The following is a 16,152-nucleotide window of genomic DNA, read 5'->3' as shown; positions in this document are numbered from 1 at the left end:
GTGAGAACTTTAATGCAGCTTTTTTTTTCTCCCTCTTCCTTCTTACCAGATTTAACTGGGGAAGATCGTTCCAATTTTAAGTCAGGATCTCCTCCAGTTGGGAATGGACTTAGACAATGCACTGATCAGCGCATATACAGCAGCCAGGGAAGAGGACCGTATAAGCATGACAGTGTACCGCACCAAGCAAAGCTTTCTGTACCGGTGCTTGGAACAAATAAAACAGAAGCTTTTACAGCTGGGGAGAAACCGATGGTTAGGACCCGGACTGATGGTGTCACTGGCTATGATACAGACTGCAGTCAAGACTCTAGAGACAAAGCAAGTATCATCAGCAGCAGAAGCAGAAGTAAAGGCTGGAAACCCATGCGAGAGACGCTAAATGTAGACAGCATTTTCAGTGAGACTGAGAAGAAACAGCATAGCCCGAAGCACAAGGCAACTCCGAACAGTAAATCTAAACATGAAAAAGAACGGAGCTTTCACCATTGGCCGAAAGAGAACCAAATCCAGAAATGTTTAATGACTATATATGAAGATGAAACGAAACAGGATACAGGAAGTAGAAGCTCTTTGGATTCAGAGGGAAAAGGCAATGCTGAAAAAATCAAAGGCTTTGCAGAGAGAAAAATCCATGGTGATAACTGGCAGATCCAGAGAACAGAATCTGGTTATGAAAGCAGTGACCATATCAGCAATGGATCTGCAAATCCAGACTCTCCTGTTACTGAAGGAATCAATCCAGCTGAGGTCAAGAACGTTAAAGATGGCACTTCCTGCAGGTAATGCTAGTTCTCTTAAGAACTTCTATAGATTGTACAGAAAAATAAATTACTATGTTCGTGTGTTGTTCCATATACAATCAAGTAAGTATACTTCTGGAACTTTACGTCTTTGGGCTATGTATGTAGAAAACTAGCAATATATCTAGAAATATGAGTGCAAATATGAGTCTTATATTACCTTCACTCTGAGGCTTCAACAGTATTCAGTTCTGTTTGGAAGGTGCTGAGCCAGAGCTTTGAAGCCCTGCTGAGGGGCAGGGTGTGTTAATTTCAAATAATTGCTACAACTTTTTAATTACAGGGGTTTCAAGCTGTGGGTAACTTGCTACCTGCAATGGAATAGAACTGTCCGTACAAATCGTATCTGTAATAGTTGTATGGACAGGCCCCTACTGAAAAGATGGGAATGGCAGTAGATGACTCTTGTGTATTGTTTCTAGTCATTGTTCTGAAATTTAGATTTCTAGAACACCTAAGGTATATTGGTCATTTGATAATTGGTTGAGATGTTTGAAATCTTTGCTGAGAAGTGTAAAATTACTAAAACTGGCTTAAAAAAAAGAATGGTTAGTAGCCAAATTTTACTGAACTTTCTAAGAATTGCAGTAACAAGTATGCTGTCCAGAGAGGTTTTGGAGTCTCCATCTGCAGAGATGCTCCTAACGCGGCTGAATGTGGTCCTGAGCAGTGCCTGTTCTGGCTGACCCTGCTTGAGCAGGGGGTTGGACTAGATGATCTCCTGAGCTCCCTTCCAACTTAAATGATTCTATGGTGCTGTGAGATAAAGTTGTCAACCTTCTGCATGCAGTTTTCAGCATTGTGTGTCTTAAACTGTATGTAGAAATTCATTCCTACTAGAATCTATATGTTCTTATTCTGAATTTTGTTTATATCCATAAAATGGAAAAGCACAGTTATTAGACCAAGCTTATTCACAAATGATTGCTAGATTTGAGCATGATTTGGATACGTGTTTTCATCTGTTTTTTTTTTCTTACTGGGGAAGGGAGTGGCAGGTGCAAAGAACGAAACTGCTCTGACTTCTCTAAGTAGAGATGCAAAATTTAAAATGTATTTCACAAAGCATGTAGAAAGTTATCAAAGCAAAATTTTAATTTAAAACATTCAGAATTCACCTTCTGGGTGAAATAAAATGTCTCTGATTATTTTGGTACTGCAAGAAAGCAAAAACAATCATTTGCTTAGTTCTCAGTTTCCTAGGGAATTATTTTATTTGGCATACAGAAGTTATAAATAAGGCCAAAAAAAATGGCCTTACCAAGACAGGACCAAAGGTTCATCTGGAGTTCTTTCAGTCTGCACCAGTAGCCAGCAGCAGGTGCTTATGGAGAGAGTAAAGAGGATAAAAATGGTGGTATTTGGGAGGTGTATTCTTCTGATCCTAGTGTACCTGGCTGTTTTATGGACTTTCCGAACGGGAGACTGAGACTGTGGTATCCACTTCCAATTAAAACACTTTTATTCCATGCTTTATCTGTTCACCACTCTCTCTGCTCCTTTACCTCCCAGCCAACTAAACAGAACTGCACCATGCAAAACCCTCATGGGCTTTATTTGAATAATGATATGAATAAATATGAATATTTGAATAATTATACAAATAAATGCATGTACAGCCCCTTTAAACCATGTTTTTAATTGTGGTGTCTACAGTTACCTTGAACAGTGATTTCTACAGTTTAACCATGTTTTTTTATATGTCCTCCAGTAGGTAACTTAATGAGACGACCAAATATTCCTTGTATTTTTTTATGAGAGACTTTTATAAATGTAAATAACTTGAATCATTAGGAATCTGCTTACACTGTTGTTTAACCTTTTGTCAAAGAAAGAATATACGTTATCCAAATACACATGATTTCTTGGGACTTTCCAGTTTTATTGGGTGACCAATAAAACTTTAGACCAATAAAATCTTCCGAAAGATTTTATGTGATTGGTATTTAGAATTGACTGGCAGTATCAGTACCAGAATCCAAAGGAATTACTTGAATTATTTGACAAGGTGGAAAAAAAATGACTTTTGTTTTCCTGCCTTTTACGTTCCTTCTGCCTTTTTCTTTCACTGTTTTTCTTACTTTCCTGTCCTTTCAATAACAAGAGTCTTTTATAGCAAAGTTGTCACCATGTATCTTCTCTGCTTTACTTTGGGGGAAGGAAGGAAATAGCAGGGTGTTTGTCAGCTCCCTGTCAGGGTTGGTAAGGCACACTTTTTGCTTAACTAGAACAGCAAAAGTTAACAACTCTGCTGAATTTTCCACTTGCATCTGTGACTGTTATCTTCTGGTTTTCTTCCAGTTTGAGGAAAAAGTGAGAGACCAAGTGTCAATATCAGTTTTGTTGTTACAACAAAGTATGAATATAAAAACAATAAATAGCAAAATGTGAAACTAGGAAAACAGACAAGCTAGAATGTTAGCTAACAAGTTTCACGTATTTAAAATGCTGAGAGATTTCTGCACTGAATTCAAGCTTCTCATAGATGCTGCTGCATAGGTGTTTCACTTTGAAATAATCAAGGTGTAACCTACTAGCACTGAAAATTTGTTTTGGACATGGGTGATAGTGATGATAAATAGGAATAGACTACCACATTGGTAGTTTTCTTTTGCTGCACTAAGTGGTAATTATTGGGAAAAAAATCAAATAAATGGAATCATGTGACCAGTATCATCTATTCCTCTAGAAAAATGATATTCTAAACAGTTGTGCTTTCTCAGTGATCTCTGTTAGTATGCACTCTTTAAAAATTTTCTGAAGTTTTTATTTGCGGTGAGGAAAAAGTGCAGTTTGTATTCTTTTCTCACTAGTGACACATCTCTGTTAAGTTGTTGATAGCTTTGGAAATCAGCTCTTTATTAAGCAGACCGAGGTGATACTACATAACAAATTGTCTTGATTATTTCTGCATTGCATAGTGGACATCCTGCTCCTCTACAGTGGGGCTGGGATGAGAGGGCATGTGCAATCTTCAGAACAAACGGATACACCAGCCTCACAAACTGTATGTTTTTCAACTGTCCGTGTTAAAGGATGCAGTTCATCCTAAATTCATCTGCGTCATTGCAGCCTATCATGCATGTTAGGTGTGTTAAAAGTATTCAAGTGCCACCTTCGCTATTTTATGTATCTTCTGTAAAGCGTTTTAGTCAAAAATGTGACAGTAATGATAACAAGCACCAAAGTTTCACACAGGCAAAATTTTTATGCTTGTATGCATTCAAGGAAGTAATGTTTGTGATCACATGGCAGGAGTTGAACCTTTCAAATTATGTGTGTGTTTATTTTACAGTGAGCAGAACCTGTCAACCAGAAAAGCTGAAAATGTGTTACATTCCGTATCCCAGCAGAACAGAAATTTTTACGGTAAGAATTTTAACTTGTATAAAGAATTAGAAGCTTTCTAGAAATAATTTACATATACCAAAATTGTAATACTAACATACTGATATCACATAAGAGATGGATAGATTTCTGGTTTTTTTTTATTTTATAATGTTGCTGCAAATTTGTCATGATATTTCATAAAAGTGAAAAATGTATAAAAGTTATCATTTTAATGGCAACACGTAATGTTGTCTGTACCTAGGTCAAGAAAATTTGCATGGAGTTGATGGCTGTTTTGTGCCAGTGTGTAACTGCTACTGGCTGGTGTAGGTTCCCTGTACAAGCACCAGAAACACAAGTTTTTACCAGTATTCATGATTTTTGGATGACATTATGCTGGCATATAAGGCATTCAGTGTAATTCATTTTCACTGCCTTTAATCAGTATTTTCTTTTTAATCCAATGCAAATGGTTAAATGTGAATCTCATTTTCTTTTGCTTGTATTCTGCTTGAGAACGTATTTCTCCATTTAATGTTTTTTTAGCAACTGTGCCCATCTCCCATGCCCCCTCTCGCCCCCCCCCCCCCGCCCCCAAAAAAAGTCAAAAGAAAATGCAGTTCTTTTGTTCATTCCCTGTGTTTTCCAAAAAAAAAAACCATTTCCATGAGTGTTCTTAGTGGATACTAAGGAAGATTTTTTTTTAAATGTCTGGGTATGCTATGGTACCATTTCTCTTTCTTCAAGATAAGAAGCAATATCAGGAAGAAACAACTTGTAATAAGGAAATCTACTTCCTTTTACATACTAATATGTCTGCTGGGTTTTTATAAATGCCGTGGCATATAAATATTATAGGTCAGCATGAGGCCAGCCAAAATCATTATCTACTGTTGCTGGAACAATGGAATAGTGCTTGTACAAAGAGGTGCAATAAATATTAAGACACTTCCCCAGGAAATGTTTGATTTTTTTTATAGATATCATACTACTTTTCAGAGAATTGTACACTACAGATTCTTCTAAGACTTAAATTTGAGAGAGGTGATGCATTCGCCACATCCCTTTGTTATTGTTACTCCAATTAGTTTTTGGTTGTAAAAAGAGAACTAATTTGGTGTTTTTTCTTTTTTTTTCATTTTGACAAAAACAAAAGCCCTCAAACCCAATTTGGCATGGAATGCAAAGATCTAGTTTTGTATGATATTTTTTCTACTGTAGTTCTGTAGTATAACTGTTTTTTATCATTACCAGTGGAAGAAAGTATATAAACACTGGGGTAGCAAAAAAGGAAAAAAAGCCACTAGTGAAAATACAAAAAACGCTGTCAGAATGAGAAATAGTTGGGTTCAAACAATGTTTCAATTTATTGCTAAGTATTCTCTGGAGATTACTGTGTACTGTACTTGATTATATTTAAAACTTTGATCACGTTACAAATATTTCTTCAAAACTGTTACCTATTCCAAGTGATCCTCACAGTTATCATAAAACATAATTGTCATAAAGCATTGGTGTAAAATTCCCATCTTTTCAGTAATTCTGTTTCACTAATTTTTGAGTAGTTTTGTAACAAAACCATATATAATTCTAAATTAAATGTGAAGTTTTCACGTGTGCGAGTTTTGGAAAACCACTTTTACTGTAAATGATAAATGGGCTGAAAAGAAATCTGAAGAATTTGATTATGTACATGGCCAAGGTTAAAGATTTAGACATAGGTTTCTTGCTTGTGTAAAAAGTGTCAGAACACCTTTAGGAAAAACAGTAGTAGTCATTTACAGGTACCAGTTTTATTGCCTTATATTATGGTTCTGAGTATTGTGACCACAACTAGAACTGGTAGGTAAACATTATATAGATTCCTAGAAAATGATACTTTAACAAGGAAATATCTAGTCCTTTCTGAGAGAGGAACAAAACATAGGAAATGTTTGTTAGCTGCTCCTGGCAACTTGAAAAAATAACTTCTTGTCTCTTCTTGGGAAAATAACCATGAACTTTTAATTATGCCCACTGTTTGCGTAACTGTGCTTTGCCAGTTCCCGATTTTAACAGGAGCTGAATTAGGCTACTGTTCAGTGGTTCAGGAATTCTGTCCTTGACTTACAAAAATAAACTTATTGTTAGAGCATTTTAAAGATAGTAACGTATCACACAGTGGTTATGTAGATCAAATGGCTGCTTCTTTCACTACTTGTAAGCAGTAGATAACTTGCGCTAAAGCAAGTGTCCCACATGGCCAGCAATTAAACCTAGAAGCCGTATTTTCTAGATTTTATTTTTTTCAAAGTTCAGAGTACTTTTTGAACTATCCGTTCAGTCAAATAAAATGGTAATTCAAATGGGCTGAATGCTTTATGGAATCTTGTTTAAGATGCAATGATAAAAGCTACCTGTTCAGTGACTTCATTTAAATGATAATAAAAAAGATGTGCTCAGCATCAATGCCTTAAGTTAATAATTCGTTCCATTTGAAAAGAATTGCATTGCATTTGCAGAGTGGTGTTTTTAATATCGTAAATCCAGAGGTTTTTCTGTTAATAGTTGTTGAGGTCACTAGTATGAGACAATTTCAACCGAAATCTTGAATCATTCAGAAGCTCTTGTGAATATGGAAACAATCCCCAGGTTGCCTTTAATTCTTTGTGACTTCAGAAAACCATACTTCTGAAAAAGAAAACATATCATCCTAGGAAAAACATATATTTATAGTAATATTTAAAATGTGCTTCTAAGGGAAAATCCAGTTGTTAACCTTTCTGATGCAGTAAGTCTATATGACTATTTTGTTTGAAGAACTGAGTAGTGAATTGAAGCATACAGCTACTTACTTTCCTTAATGCAAATCAGAAACAAACAAATGTCTTTCTGGAGTGTCTATAAATGACAGATGAAAGACAAATAAAAACCCTCAGAACTAAATCCTAAACTGTAAAGGTTTCCAAATGCAGTCAAATAACCCTCAAAGGTTGAAATTTTAAGCACTCTCATTTCTGTTGTTCACTTTATGAATGTAAGAAGTTTGAAATTTAAAAGCAACGAAGCAAAGGTTAAGGTTCAGATTTTAAAACAAAGACCCAATAAACTTGATAGGAAGGGCAGATCATAATGAAGGGAGGATAACAGTTGATATTCTCTGGTAACAGTTGTTCCACTTCAAAACTTGCTTAAGCTCTCACGTGTGCAAGTATTTAAAAAAAAAAAAAAGTAGAACTGTATTTTCATTTTGCCTGGATGTTAAAAACTAAGGAAAAAAAATGTGCTAAAAAGTATATAATAAAAGTTTTACAACTGCATGTTGCTCTAAAAGGAGAGTTTATTCAATAAAATGATTTTTTATATATTTTTAAAAATACAGTATTTTTAAAACAAATTATAATGTGTTTACCTTCTTTTCTGGGACTGTTTTTGTTCCACATTTCCAAAGCTTCCAGTAAGTTCATCTGTGATTTCAGCTGAACACAGAAAAAGTCTGTGTTCAGGGAGAAGAATTTACCACAGGACATTCTTATTGGCAACTTAAAAAAAATAAACCAATAAAAAACACTCATCAGGAAATCAAAACTACAGGAAACATGCAGCTAAAACATTAGTAAGAATTTGATTTTTTTTTTTTAATGTACAGAAATTGGGCATTGCAGAATTGTGCAAATGTTCTGTATATGTAAATTAAGTCATTAGAGGAAAAAACTTTTGCTTTACTTGTTGGCTATAGAATGGGTGTTAGTCTTTTTACAAATCTAGATTGGCTATTCAGCTGTGAAAACTGCTGTTGATAAATCTTTTAAGATTGGTTTGTATTTGAGAGACCAGAGCTACCTTTACTTATTGGTAAGCTGCTTAGAGGTTATGATAAGGTTGTCAGTCTGCCTCTGAGCACAGTGCTCATGTGTCCCATATTTGGGTTTGCAAAGAATCTGGAGCCAAAATTCCCTATAGAGCCTGTGCCTGGTTTTAACCTTGCATGGATCTCATGTCAGCAGAAGAGAAAATAACACGTCTATTTTTAAGTTAGCTGGAATTCTGAAGACAGATCACCTGGTATTGCTGAGCAGCTTTGGTTGAGTGTGCCATGGGCATGCTAAAGAAACAGTTTACTACCCTTTGCTGCCTCCTCCTGACAGATTTATGATACTGCCTTTTGGAAGGACTTGACGTGCTAAATTCCCTCAGAGTTTGGCTTGGAATGCACTTCACATCAGTCGGGTTTTGGAATTAAAGAGCAGTTGTATGGTCAATTTGTATGTGATTTTTAAGTAGGAATGCTCTTGTATAAAAACCTGTATATTCAAAGACTTAAAGCTAAAAACATTAGCTACAGACACAGTTAATCTAGAAAATTAAATTGACTAATTTATTCCTAGACTGTATGCTGAAGACGGGTCTATGATTAAATACTGAACTGAAAATGATTCACAGGAATTAATGTGACAGAGCCTGTGCTTTTCTCAGTAAAGTGATTTATAGTTCATTAAAATCTGTAGCAGAATGAAATGTTTTCTATTTGATTACCTCAGTGTTAGTTATCTCTGATGTCATGGCCTGCTGGAGAAGTTTCGAACTTCCTTTCAGGTTAGTCACTTGACCCTTGCCAGTGTCACAAGGGCGCATTCAGTAACCATGTTTTCACATAAGTGTTCTTTCTAGGGTTGTGGTACTGTTTACCATGCTGGAATAGCAAGAATTTTTTTTAGTTTCAAGGCTCGAAGGAAAGCTGTATTGAAGGCTTTGTCTCTTCAGGTATATGCCTTTTTAGCCTCTACAACCTGTGTCTTTGTCAAAGATTTAACTTCTTTAATCTTTTATCTGCTAAAAGATAGGGCACATACTGACCCTTGAAGTAAATCTCCAGCATTGCCCCAAAGTTTTTAGTTTAGTTCTTCTCTGTTGGGTTTTTGACTCAAGTCAAAAATGAGTTCATGAGTCAAAAGAATGCTTCCAAGGCTTTAAAACTGGGGAAAATAAAACATGCAAATAATATATTAAAAAAAAAAAAACTTAGTAAGATTACATCAGTTAAGAATAGATACCAAATTTTTATAGCTTTTGCTGATAAAAAGAGGACAGCCTATGTTAGCTAATTTCTGACAGGGTAAATTAGTACTGCCTGCTGAATCAGATCATTCCACTGGAATTCAGGCAGTGTAGGCTGCCTTTTGTGAAGTACATTGCCATTTTTTCTGAAATAAGCAAAGTAGTTGTATGGATATAGTCCATACATTTACAAAATACAACTTTTGATTGACTGCAGAGCAGGTGACTGGTTATAATGGACCAATTATTGCATTAGGAAGACTTACAGTAACTATCTTCCAACAGAAAGACCATTGCTTGTCACTTGCCAAGAGTGTGTTTTCTTCTGTGTGGTGTCAACATGGATTCTTCAATGCTTCTTTTATTCACTGTTAACTAGGAGCTGCTTTGTTCAGAAATTGTGTATTTTTAGAGAAAAATTCTTTGCTTTTGTCTGTGAATAGAAGGAGCTTCTTAGAGTGTGTGTAGTACTGCTGGCCCGAGCACTCTTACGTTGTGTGCTTAGGGCATGTGAGTGATAATGCTCTCTGTCTGCTTCATATCTCTGCAAACTGTACAGTTATTGTAGGAGAAGTAACAGTTCTAGCATTTTTTAAATGTTTCAAGGATGCATAATGCATTTCTCAAACAAAGAAACAAAACACAAGCAAAACCCCACTCTTACAGTATACATTCTGATTTGTTAATAAGTCATGTGAAAATTCAAAAGTAGTAATATATTATTACAAAATTTATTTTGGATATCTGAATAAAGGTGCTTTCATTAAAAACTATTTTTGAAAAATGTATTTGTAATTAGATTAAATGAATTTTGAAAACATCTCTATAGGATTGTGAACAAAATTGTGATAATTACCTCTTTTCTGGCAACATTTAAAAAAGAGAGAGAACATTTCCTTCAGATTACTGTGGATGAATATAAGATGTGATCTTCTGTGAAGAATTTTTTCCAAAAATGTTATTTTGACTTCTGTCAGATCTTGACAAGAATTAAATTTCTTGTTTTGTTGTGTTTTGTTTGTGTATAACCTCTAAGAAATCACAAAGGAGTTGGACTGTATTTCTGCTTATTTTAAAATATTTTTCCACCCCCAGAATTGAGGAAGGACCCCATCAGTTCAGAAGCTAACTACAAACCTCACGTTAATTTCCCAACAGAATTACATTTGCAGGTGCCCAGTCCTCCAGTAAAGAGGTAACTAATACTAGTATTAATTTACTATGTAGTATTATTTAAAAAAAAAAATAATTCTGTAATGTGATAGTAATCAATATTAAGTATTGTTAAAGTATAATTAAAGAAGTTAAGGTATTAAAACTTTTTGACAGAAAATGCCTCTTGCATTTTATGTAATTTATAAGGATAAAAGCTTTGCTCTTGGAAAAAAAATGAGTTTCTGTTATTTAGTGGATGGAACCAAATTTATGTAGTTTAAGCCATCTTACTGGAGCAATGGGTTTTAATATTTTTGTTTTGAAATTGTATTATATAACAAGTATTGGTTAACCAATTTTGTGGTTAATGCAATAACCAGGAAGGGGGTATTGTCTGTTTAGAAGCTGCTGCAGTATACCTGTTGTTTCTGATTTGAACTGTAAGTGCTCAGAACCTCTTGAAAATCAAGAATCAAAATGCAAGTTTAGCTCCCCGAAGTAACACCTAGCATTTGAAAAATGGAATTATAAGCCCAAATCACAAGGATGCTTAGAAGAAAACCAAATTCATACTTGATACAGTCCTGTATCTTGAAGGAATTTCTTTATTATGACTCTTTCAATCTCCCACAAAGTTTTCTGGGGACAGTGTACCTTTCAAATGAAAGAAGCTTGGAGTGATTTAATGCAACTTTTAATTAAATGGCTTATGTCAGCTCAAGAATACCTAGGCAGTGTTACCAGGGCTGTCACTGTAAAAGTTGCTTGCATCATTTGCCATTGTTACCCTGGCTTTAATGGATACTTATGTCCTCTTTGTTTTTGTGTTTTAGAGCTGAAATGCCTGAGAGTAATAGGAAACTTTTCCCATCATCAACTCTACAGCCAGTTCTTAAAGAGGTGGTGAAGTCAGAAAGTAGGAACAAGGCAAACGAACTGAATTCTTCAGAGTGGCTTAATCCAGACAGGTTTGAGAAGATGAATGTATCAGTATATTGTGCTGATGGCATACCCCACCCTTATACAGAAAACGTCTGTGGAAGGAAGCCAGTCAACAATGATTTTCACTCCTCGTCCCATCCGCAGCCTCTTCATGCAAGAATGTTTGTTCCCAAGATGGGGTTTTTGGCTTCTGTGCCACAGAACCCACTGGAAAGGCCCGTTGTGCTGCCCCCTCCCTGTGAGCATGCCGGGCACCCAGTCCGCAGGGCGGATGCTCTTTGGGTGCCAGAAGCAGTTTACCAAAATCTTCCTCCCCCTTTACCTCCAAAGAAATATGCTCTGAATGTTTTGCCAGGATCAGAAAGTAATTCAGCAGCTGATGTAAAACTGACAGAAGCGTTGCAAAATAACCCATTAAGGCAAGCAGGTACACCTTTAAAGTCGGCATCAGAAGCAAATGTATTTACAAACGAACAAAGGCTCAAAGAGCCATTTCAAGGGAATGAGTTGTTTGTTCATAAACCGGATTCTCCACCTAGCTTATCAGTTAATGACTTTTGGACAGTGTCTGAGAACTTCTTAAAGAAAGGATCTCGTCATATGGGACCAAGTGCTGGCTATGTGGATGGCAATGACAGCGTATCCCTAACAACTTATTTTTCAGTAGACAGTTGTATGACTGACACATACAGGATGAAATATCATCAGAGACCCAAGCTGTATTTTACTGACAGTGGAAGCTTTCACAAAGAAAAGCATCCATCACCAGCTGGAGTAGAACTGAATGCTCCCTACCATGCTACTCATGAGCCCAGGCATCCTACATCCGAGCAAAGGTACAAGGCAAATGTAGAAGGCATACATTGCAGTAGATAGAGCTAAAAAAAATAAAAATAAAAATCTGGATCTGACTGTTGCATTTCACATAGTCTGTAAATGGGCACAAGCCTTGAATCTCTGTGTGTAAGTTGGTACCCAGTTGGCTGTACTTTGCCTAGGGGTTATGACTCTGTAAATGAATATGCAAATAGGAGGTGAGCAGAGGAGAAGAGGTGCTAAACTTCCGGTTCTTTGATTTATTACTGTAGTTGCCTTAATGCTTACCACTGTTACTTGTCTCATCTTCTACAGTTTAGGTTGAAAATGGTCCCTCTAGGTGTATGCATCTTACAGCAGTGGGATCAACTAGATGTTACTGATTTATTTTTTTTTTTAAGATTTAAATAGTTGCAGTTTAAAAAGTGTTCCTTCAGACTGTGGTCACTACATACTTAAACAAACAAAAGTGGTAAACGTATTACCATATATAATGCAGTAAATACAACGGAGCAGTATTTTCCTGATAGATAGCAGGAGGTTGTTTCTTCAGCTGACTTCTCTGAGAGTCTGTGCTTTCGCAAACCTTCAAGTGTCTTTAATACAAGTTTATCCAGAGATTTTCTAACTTATTTAAAAGCCTTAAGGATAATTCTTTACAAACCGTTTTGTTTTGCAAGTGCTAGGTAAGATTTTTAAAGGGAATTCAAGTAAATGGCAGTAATGTTATCCTATTAATATACCTGCTCTGTTTGTACACACTTTTAAACTTACACATTTATGAGATTTGTTCACCCTATAAGCTATATACTTTAACTTAGTCAAATTAAGTTTAACCACATAAGCTACAAACTGGTATAGGAAAATAGGATGCTAATTTTAAAATATGGATATATTATATAGCTGTCAAATATGCATTTTGGTAAGGTTTTAGAATTACGGAATCATAAAACAGCCCAGCTTGGAAGGGACCTTTGAAAGATAATCAGGTCCAACGTTTCTTGTGAAAAGGCAGCTTAGATAGGATTATCTAGCATCCTGTCCCATTGAACCTTGAAAACTTTCTATTATTGGAGGCTTTCAGGATGTGATTGTACAGGGTGCTAGATAAGTGTGTCCCTATGGAGGTTGTTCCAGTGATTGATTGTTCTCACTGTTAATAAAAAAAAAAATAAAAAAAAATCTTAGATCAAGATGAAGTCTTTCCTGGTGCAACTTGTTACCCATTGCCCCTTGTCTTCTCTATGTGGCTCCTTGTGAAGAGTGAGCCTCCATCCTGTCTGTAGCCTCTCTAAGTACTTTAGGCATATTTGCTGTTTATGTTCTGTTCTGATTTATTCTACAGTTGCACACAAAGTCAGTGTTGCTATTTATTGAACTTCCTATCTTTTCAGCTTGACATTTTAAGCAATGTTTAACAGGGATCAGACATAATTTTACCGACAGTTTTTTCCCTCTTCGGAACAGTTCTACAAATGGCTAAGTACTGTAATAGCAGGTAAGTCTGACTGAACCTGCAGCCATTTAGACTAAGGTGGCATGAGAAGAAGAGGTTCCTCTTTTTCTCTGTTCTGGCACTCTGCCCTGCTGTTTTGGCAGGTCTGGCATTTACAGTGTCTTTTGCTAACCTGACTTACTTCAGAAATAAAGCAGATTTATTTGGCATTTATTTGGTTAGGAAGTTAAATCAGTGCACGGAAGTATTAAGTGACTGCTGGGGCAAAGCACGTGGACCAGTGAGGATGTGGGAGAAAAGAAGGGTGAACAGGATTTTACCCTCCTGGCAACCCTGAGCGTTAGAAATGACCTCCTGCGTCTTGTGGTATCAGAAGCATCGGCTTAGGGTTCTGTTCCAGTCTGTTGTAACACTGCACAATGTGTAATTTAGAATTAATGTCAGGAAGTCCTGACACAATCTGGAAAAGCTGAACCTTTTAATTATTTGTGTTACTGTTAACTTAAAATTGGGGTGGTGCTGACGACATCTAAACGTAAATGCCTTTTAGTTAAGAAAATAATGCAAGCAGGCTAAAAATGCATGGTAAACACGATTGTGCTTGCACTGTTAGTCAGAGAGGCTTTTTTAATGTTTATAAAACTTATGCGAGTTTTAGTGCTTCAACAAAATGTTGAAAACTGTTTAGCGTGATTAACCAAGTTACACATTTGGTTATTCTTTAAGGTCAGTGTTTTAAACTACTTGTAACTTATAGTATAAAACTGGAACAGGAGGTATGCAACAAACCAGGTATCTTAGATTAATCTTATTTTTGTCTTCTTGATCAAAATTTATTTCAGCACTTGGAGAAAGAATTCTAGAGTTTATAGTGCAAAGAATTATGCATGTTTAGGTATGGTTGCTGGAAAACAGCAACTTGAAATTATCCTTTTGTAAGCAAATCAGTGGAATAGAGGAAAAAAGCCTTGAACATGTAAGAACTTGGAAGATTCCTTATTGTAGTATTTTTGAAAGATTTCAAAACTTGTAAATTAATCTTTTCTAGTGTACCTACAGCCATGTTACATAATATACATAGCCAGTTAAGTAAAACTGTCTTCTAATACTTGTGTAAAAAACAAAGATTATGGAATTTGTAAATAATGTATAATTTGTAAAAAGTGTTTGCAAAAATCTTGTATTTGAAATGACAGTATTTTTATGTATAAATAGCACAGCAACAACTGTGAATAATAACAGCTATTTTTAAACATGCATAACAATGTTCATACTTCTGTACAAAAAGCAATATGAATGCCTATTACTGATGCCAATGAACTTGGTTTCCAGTAAGCACAACTGGTAAACTTATTTTTAAAGTAGCTGCAGTAATTTAGATGTACTTCTGTCTTCTTGCTTTGCTTGAAACAATCTTACCAGACAACTTCTTAGGTGACCCATGTTTACCAGGTATTTAATAGTAAACAGACAGCTAATTCAGGCACCTTTGTTTTTATATTTGACTCTGCACTCCGTGTATGTATGTAATATTTGCTAATGAATATGTGATAACTTGTTTTGACTTACCTAGGGTGCCTATTTATTTTTTTATAAATGTCCCCTTCTGGCTATAGATTTGTATAAGAGCCTAGATGATTTTTGTAACAGTAAATACATTAACAAGTCTTGTAATTAATATATTTTTCAGTCTTTAGAATTATTTTCTTGCAAAGTTCTGCTTGTTCAAACTATCAGATTAAAAACTTAAAATGTCTTTGTCTCTGTTCTTTCTGTATGCCACACACAAACCAAAACCCAAACCCACACCAAGACCCCCATACCCTGGCTTTCCAGAACCACATTTTTAAACGATGACGGTTAATACTAATGCTTGTAAGCTTTGAAAAGAAGGTGGTTGTTATCATATTTGAAGTAAAATTCATTTTGTTAAATACTGGCTTGTTAATAAGCTATTTAGCTTTCTAAATACCTATGAAATGCATAAATCAATTTTAATACCATAATTCCATAGATTTGGTGACAACTGCTTGATTAGTTATACTTTATAGCGCTACTCTGTTAGGGGTAAGTGAAGTGAAGTGGAGTTTGCTTTTATATGTATATTTAGGTACTCCAGGGGTGTATGAAGTAGCTTGAGCTCAAAGCATCACAAGCCTGTACTTTGATAGCTTTGTTTCCTGAGATAGGTAAAACCCTGTCTTTCAGACCTGGCTGAAGGGAAAAAAATAAATCACTACAGAATAGCTTGAGATTTCTTTTAACCTTCTAAAGTCGATTGAATCAACATTTTTTCTCAAGTCTGCCTTACAAAAGAGAAATGGAACATTACAGTGATTACAGTGCTTCCTTAGTAGGTTGTTCCCTTGAGATTTCACTATGAAATCATGTTGGAGAAAAAAACAGTAGCAAACTTGTCTCTTTAATAGGCTCATTTGAAATAAAAGTTAAAAAACAATTTTCCTCTGTGTGAGAATGCAATCATAGTTCAGCTTTTTTCTAGCCCGAATCAGGAATGCTGAAACCACTTGTTCATAGGTACTACCAACCCATGTCATAAATACTAGCAGATACAGGTATAAAGCTTTAAGCTCACTTCTGAACACACAAACC

The 16,152-nt window shown here is 35.6% G+C and overlaps 1 protein-coding gene across 6 annotated transcripts in view; it reads left to right on the top strand.

The window, feature by feature from the left end:
• Positions 1–15,295, top strand: part of USP53 (ubiquitin specific peptidase 53) — a 38,527-nt gene extending 23,232 nt beyond the window's left edge. For all 6 annotated transcript variants that reach the window (XM_080591611.1, XM_080591612.1, XM_080591610.1 and 3 more), the window contains 4 exons: positions 50–782; positions 4,099–4,172; positions 10,266–10,365; positions 11,159–15,295. In XM_080591611.1, the coding sequence (XP_080447737.1) occupies positions 50–782; positions 4,099–4,172; positions 10,266–10,365; positions 11,159–12,143 (1,892 nt within the window). In that variant the 3' untranslated portion in view covers positions 12,144–15,295. The remainder of the gene's footprint in view (positions 1–49; positions 783–4,098; positions 4,173–10,265; positions 10,366–11,158) is intronic.
• The last annotated feature ends 857 nt before the right edge of the window (positions 15,296–16,152 follow it).

This window comes from Anser brachyrhynchus, assembly GCF_964034855.1.
Source record: "Anser brachyrhynchus genome assembly, chromosome: 4".
NCBI classification, from domain to species: domain Eukaryota; kingdom Metazoa; phylum Chordata; class Aves; order Anseriformes; family Anatidae; genus Anser; species Anser brachyrhynchus.
This window is presented reverse-complemented; position numbering and strand designations above follow the sequence as displayed.